Source organism: Lepeophtheirus salmonis, chromosome 1 (genome assembly GCF_016086655.4).
Source record: "Lepeophtheirus salmonis chromosome 1, UVic_Lsal_1.4, whole genome shotgun sequence".
NCBI lineage: Eukaryota > Metazoa > Arthropoda > Copepoda > Siphonostomatoida > Caligidae > Lepeophtheirus > Lepeophtheirus salmonis.
This window is the reverse complement of record NC_052131.2, coordinates 54,586,968-54,594,422: the sequence shown is the minus strand read 5'-3', so window position 1 is coordinate 54,594,422 and position 7,455 is coordinate 54,586,968. Positions and strand designations below refer to the sequence as shown.

The following is a 7,455-nucleotide window of genomic DNA, read 5'->3' as shown; positions in this document are numbered from 1 at the left end:
TACATCATTTTAAAGAAAAAACAGAACAGACTAAAGTTCTGAAATTTGAACATTATATAACATACAAAGTGTTAATTAATTTTGCCTAAGGGGATTTTGCTTTAAAGTATTTTGCCTTAAAGCCATTGTGCTTTAAAATATTTCCCCTTAATATATAAATTAATTAGATTTGTAGGTCATTTTTTGTTAATTTTGCTCAAAATTTATGTGTCTTTGGAATTTTTAAATCAATATATGTAGTGTGGATTACTATAAAACGCATTAAATGGTTGTTTTCTGTTGTAAAAATGATGGAATCAGGGCCCAAAGTTTCAATGCATACATCTCTCTATGTAATGAATTCGAACCATAGACAAAAAAGGTAATAAAATTAGTAATATAAGAAAAATAAATAAACATGGCCGAGATTGGAATTGGAGAGTGGCTAAACATTTCCGTCTTAGTGTTGACAAACAAGCCTAATATGAGGCAAGAGCATGATTCCATAAATATTCCAACATAAAAAAAACATTTAGTTATAATAAATATTACATATTTTGATTTAGAAAATTCAAAAGGAACATCAATTTCAACCAAAAATTAAGTATGCACGACGTGTTTAACTCATTTATTTATATACTAAGGCGAAATTTCCTTGAGACAAAATGGTTCAAGGAAAACTGTTCTGAGGCAAAATTGTTTCAGATAAAATCAGCATTTAGTCATACGGGCATAGTCCTAAAATTTCAATAACATATGACACCTAACTAAAAGTAACAGTCTTAAATCTTGTTATTAAATGTGGACTGACTCGGTCTAGTAGTTTAACCGTTAAAAGTACTTTTATTTATGAAAGCACATCTATTCTATTTCTCCTTTTCTCCCTAGCTTGATGACAATCTGCATATCTATGTATGATAAAAAGCTTTCTATGCACGTCGAAAAGAATAGGAAAAACATTTAAGGAAGAGTAGAAAGCCCTCCCCTTTACCTTGGTATGACGGAACGTACCTGGAGACTTGATCTTTGAGTACTAAAAGGAGAAGTAGTAAATCATGGATCCCTATTACATGGCAGTGACTCAGTTCCGGAAACGGAATTTTGAGGCCTGTATTAATTTATGCACTGAGCTCCTTCATTTAAATCCATGTGACGAAGCCATTTGGACTCTTAAAACCCGAGCACTAACACAGGAAGTTAAAGTGGATTTTTTCGAAGGTGAAGAGGAGGGACTTATTGATAATGTACTGGATGATAATGCCATATCTTCTGTACCCCGACCTGGTACCTCACTGAAATCCGCACTCTCAGAGTCTGAAGGAAACCGAGTGAGTCGAACATTCCGTCCTTCTACGCAGTCAGGGCGTCCCATGTCTGGAGTACTTCGCCCTGGAATATCACGAGGGGGATCTGCTAATATTGAAGGTGTTTTGCGGACTCCACGAACGGGTTCAAATGCAAGGCCTCTTACATCTTCTACGGGTCGGGTCAAACGACTAGGAACGTCATCTCTCCTTTCTGGGGGAGAGGAGTTTATCAATTTGTCAAGGCTTAATTTGACCAAGTATGTTTCTCGTCCAGAGATCGGGAAAGCTTTATTTGAGTATATTTATCACAAGGAGAATGATATACGAACGGCCATGGACTTGGCTGCACAGGTAAGTTTTACCTCATTGTAAGCAAAATTATAATTTATATCCCTCTTTATTCAAGTCACTCAAGGCCTCAGCATATGGAGATGGTTATTGGAAAGTTCAGCTCGGGAAATGCTATCTTCGACTTGGGCTCTTTAGGGACTCTGATAATATGTTCAAATCTGCTCTTAAAATCAATGAGTCTGTAGATGTTTATTTGCTTCTCTCAGATGTTTACTTACGACTTGATCAGCCCATGGCTGCCATTGAGATTTACAATTCTGGTCTCGAAAAGTTTCCGAATGAAGTAAGTCTTTTGACGGGAGTGGCACGAGTACATGAAGCAGTTGGGAACTGCCAGCTCTCAAACGCCTTTTATCAGGCCATTCTATTGGTATGTATATACAATACGGCTCTCTGACAATTGGCCGAAAATACTTTGCCGAACAAAAATTTGCTGAATAAAATTTTTATCGAAGGACAATTTGCCGAATGGATATTTCGCCAAAAGTAAGATATTTTTCATATGCTATATGTCTAATAAGTAAATTAATTAGTGTTCTTTTGGATAAAAATATTTTTTTTTTATAAAATTATTTTCATAAGTGATCTCACTAAAAACTCAACACAGTAGACTGTTGTTCGAATCTTTACTGTCGGAGTACATTAAATAAAAAAATAATAAATAAACACGACAGCAACTTGAATGGAAGAATTAGATTCGAACAATATTCAAACCACATACTACTGTGATATGTTTATATAATGATTATTAGTATGTATATTTAGAGACAAACATATTATTCTGCAGAAGAACACTAAAATAATTTACCTATATGACAAACTCGTATATAGTACCTATATCAACAATAATGATAGAACCATTTTAAAATGAATTAAAATATACAATTGTATATATCAGTATATTATCGATATCATTTTTCCGGCAAATGTCCCACATGTTCATTCGTCAAAAATATTTTCGCCCAATATTCCGCTCACGATACATATAAAATGGGCATTAAAGCATATATTACCTTGAATCCTTTCAGGAGGATGCCATTAACATCGAGGCAATAGCCTGCATTGCCACTAGCCACTTTTACTCTGACTCTCCTGAACATTCTCTTCGATACTACCGCCGTCTTCTTCAAATGGGCCTTTTCAATGCAGAAATATACAATAACTTAGGCCTCTCCTGTTTTTATGCAGGACAATACGACTTGAGCCTATCATGTTTTGAGCGAGCACTCAACTTGGGGAAGGATGAAGTCCTTGCAGATATTTGGTATAACATTGGACACATTGCTCTAGAGATTGGGGATACCAACTTTGCCTATCAGGCCACACGTCTCGCCCTTTCTCATAATTTCAACCATGCAGAAGCATACAATAACCTGGGAGTCATGGAATCTAGGAAAGGAAACATAGAGCAGGCTCTAGCCTACTTTAAAACATCCTCAACCCTTGGAACACATCTCTTTGAACCGAACTTTAATTTGTCTTCTTTTGCATTTAAAACAGGTGATATGGAAACTAGTTTTACTATGGGATCCAAGACGTTGGAGATATTCCCTGAGCACAAGGACTCTTTGGCTCTAATCAAAAGGTTGGAGGCATCTTTTGCTAATTTATGAGTCATTTTGTGATTAAATTATTATGTATGTAACTTTGAGGGGATATTAAATTCAGATTTTATCACAATAATGTCATACATTTATGTCGTCCCAAAAAAGTACTATTTTTGACCCCCCTGTCTGTACTTGTCCAAAACTGATACCCCCTCCAATTGGACCCCTTAAATTTGTAGTCCCCTTGCCTTTTAATGTTGGATATAACTTTTAATTTTTTTATGAGCTGCATTTTACAAAAATATATATCAAACATATTTCATATCATTAAGAAATATTATTAAAAGTGAATTAGAAAATAAAATTCATAAATAAACATTCTAGTTTAAAATTCTCCCAATCAATTATAGTCACCATTCCATTTCTATTCCTTTGAAACATAAACCACTTAAAAATCATTTTCATAAAAAATATGCAAACTTTTTTTTCTAATTACCATTTATTTCAGGACAACTTGAACAAACTAACAAAATACAAACATTAATAACCTAAAAAACAGTCAATAATCCTTAATAAATACGTTGTTAAAAAAAAAAAAAAACCTAATAAAAAAATAAAAGCTTAAATTATATATATTTTTAAACAAGGAGAAACAATCTAATATAGTCTTTAACAATTTTTTCCAATAAAAAAATTGTGGTGTCATTAATTGCTTTAAGCGAATAAAGGCAGTATTGTACCTTCGTTTTAACGGTATGGCGTAGGATCTTTTTTGGGGACGCCAGAGCGAAAAAGTTGTGCCCAGAATTTCCCTTCAAAATATAATTCCACCTCCTTTGCAACGATGGAGGGCCTTGCAATCAAATAAAATGTGAGATGTGTCTCCTTATCCAACTTTCAGAAAAAACATCGTTTCATAATTGAAGACAATTCAAGTATACCTGTACAGAATCTGTAAGTAAACCACTTTTCAGGTGGAGACAAAATAGGGTTCGTAAAGCCTTGACAAATTTGCTTTCCAGCCACCTTCAGACCTCTTCGTCTCCCAAGACTTTTAGTTAATTTGATTTAGGATATTTCCACAATAAACTAGGATCTGATACTCTCAATATAATATGCAAACATTGAGAGAGCTAAAACGAACACGGAAGGTATTAAAATTACTTTTTAATATCATAAATACCGTGGTCGGTAATTTAATTCCCAGTAAATTCATTCTCTGCCTTTTCATTCCTAGTAACTTTATTCCCTGTAAAATTCATTCCCAGACATTTCATTCCCACTCTGAAGAGAGATAGTTAGGGACGTCATACGATTAATGTTTCTAGACTAGTTAGTAGTTTTTGTGTAGGGCTGTAGAGGGAGGGTTCGACAGTCGACGGTCGGCAATGAAGAGGAGTGATGCCTAGTGATGGATGGGAGACGGATATGAATGAGTTATGGTGTTTATGGATTAGAAATGACGTCATAATAGATTTTTAATAGTGAGTATCCGATCTGTGGATATTATTTATAACTTGGGAAATAGAAGTAAATCCCGTCATTACTCTACTTCTTTTTCACCGTCTATCAATACTCGCTCCTGCTCATCCATCGAGCATCATCAATTTCATCATCTTCCCTTCCTCTTTTTACAATTCAAATCTATGTCAACAATAAACAAGTTTGCTCGGGTCCCTCACTCCCTTCTCCAGGATCACTTACTCTCCCTTGTTTCAAGTTCACCTCTGAATTGAATTCTATAACAATCATCATCATTCGACATAAGATCATACTGGGACGGGTAAAAGATCTTTAGAATATATCCTTTATCCCCTCATCCAATCAAAATGTTCAAACTCTAATACGTAGGTTTCAAAGCATTTGGAAGGAATCACGGAATACTATTGCTACGGCCTGTTGCAAAGAATAATTGACATTCATATGCAGTCCCTTTCTTCATCAAAATGCTATCAAGAGGATTGTAAAGGGTGATTCAGAACGAGCGGTTTTTGGATTGTACAAATAAAACACATAAAATATTATATTATGGTCAAAACTTTATTATGAACTGAAAAAACAATCCTTTACAATTATTTCTAGAAAATAATCTCCTTCATATGTTGGCTGCAACTGGCCTTTAAATGGTCGTTTCTTTAGCGCTAATTTTCGATGACGCATTCGAGCATTGTGAGCGGAATCTCACGAATAACTCGCTCAATATTTGCTTCCAATGCTTCAATCGTCGCTGGTTTATCCACATAGACTTTTGCTTTTACGTAGCCACAAATAAAAAAGTCCAAAGGTGTGATATCACACGATCTTGGTGGGCAATTCACCGGGCCAAAACGTGAAATTAATTGCTCACCAAAATGATGTCCCAATAATCCCATTGTTATGCACGCTGTGTGGCAAGTGGCACCGTCTTGTTGGAACCAAATATCGTGGAGACCATGTTGACTATACGACAAGCCAAGTTGTTCAGAGCGGTGGCGAATCGATTCTTCACGATCTTCCGCTACACTCTCGGCTACGCCTGCAATATTTTCTACGCTGTGAGCTGTACGTGGCCTACCAGACAACGGGACATTCCAGCAAGTTGCTACCCCTTCAAATTTTTCGATTATTCTGCGAATTGTTGATTCTGGAGGCCGATTATGTGGACCATAATTTGGGCGTAATTTGCGAAAAACTTCATTCACAAAACGCTGATTTTCATAGTACAATTGGACAATTTGTACACGTTATTGTGGGGTATTTCTTTCCATGATTAATTGTAAAATAATATTGAGTAAAAATGACGTATGAATTTGACAGAAACGCGCGCCTGTCCAAAAATCCCTAATGGAAAAAACTGCTGGTTTTGAATCACCCTTTATTAGAGTTACTCAACCATATAGTATATTAATGGTATGGATGAATATAAAGATACAATAAAAAAAGTAAAAGATGTTTTGAAGAATGAGTCCCTTTTGTCAGAAATAGTGTATATTCAAAACAATTTGAATCCAATACAGGTAGCCATCAAAGCATTGGAAAAGAGATTGCTGCTACTCACAAGTGCAACTATCGTTGAAAACCTATGCCAAGATTGAAAATTTCAAAACTAAATGTCTGGAGGTGATAGAGAAAAACAAGGGATACATGGAATTGAGAGAATCGGCACCTGAAACCATCAATCGCGATAGCGATTTCTTTAAATACAAAACACTCCTATTGTTAACTGTGATTATGAGAGAGTTTTCAGTGTGACGCCAGGTATATATATATATATACCGAAAAGGTCCCGTTTGACGGAGGGTCATGTCAAGGATATTATGAGAGTGAAATGGAACATTGATTTATGCAGATAAGTAAATGTTATTAAAAATCATACAAGTATTATTATTATTATTTACTTAGTTTGTATCTAATTAATTCCTTATATCTTTAAGTAGTTAAATTTCATCAATCAATGAAAGAATTAAAATATAATAGGTATGTATTATTTAAAATTAAAGTAACAATTTTTAATTATTTATTAATACTATTATATTTAAAAATTATGAAATCATTTAACTATCCTCATAGTTAAAACCGATACTCCATTTGATTATCCTTTTCTTGACGTGAGCATTCGTCAGACTGGATTTTTTTGGTACATTTATGTACGACATCTCGTTGGAAACCCTCTCGGCTTGAATTTTAACGATAGAAGTGTTTTTGTATGTTAAAAGCTCTATATCGTGATTCATAGTTTATGGTGCCAATTTTCTAAATTTGATGTATCCGTACGCAGACATTAATTTTGAAAGTTTCAAGCGTAATATCTTGGCATGGATTTTCTACGACATTTTACACTTGGGAGTAGGGATAATTTATCTTTCAAAGCTTTATTGGTTACCTGTATTGGATTTAAATTGTGTTGAATAAACATTATTTCATAGAAAAGTGGACCATTCTTCAAAACATCTTTTATTTTATAGATTGCATCATAGTTTCCATACATAACATTCATATACTCTTTGACTGAGTTGAAGTGCTTGGCGTAGTAGTCAATTGTTTTAGATCACCTGAATTAAAAAAATATATATTTACTTCAGAGATGATAATGTTTGTATTTTAAAAGAAATCGGATCTAGCGTTGCTATTCTGTTCAGTCTATGAGCAAGACAAGTGATATGCAACATAATTGGATAATGTTGATAAAGGGTTTCCGTTGCTTTAATACAATATGAAGCTCCGTTGGTAATGAAAACCTTCAGTCTTTCGCTTCTGAAATAAGAGACAAGAACGTTGCTGATACTTTTTAC

The 7,455-nt window shown here is 34.5% G+C and overlaps 1 protein-coding gene across 1 annotated transcript; it reads left to right on the top strand.

Annotated features, from left to right (window-relative positions):
* The first annotated feature begins 983 nt into the window (after positions 1–983).
* Positions 984–3,803, top strand: BBS8 (tetratricopeptide repeat protein 8). The gene is made up of 3 exons (XM_040727498.2): positions 984–1,637; positions 1,693–2,007; positions 2,666–3,803. Exons 1-3 carry the CDS (start codon positions 1,035–1,037, stop codon positions 3,248–3,250), a joined length of 1,503 nt encoding a protein of 500 aa, XP_040583432.1. The 5' UTR covers positions 984–1,034; the 3' UTR covers positions 3,251–3,803.
* Positions 3,804–7,455: the final 3,652 nt, after the last annotated feature.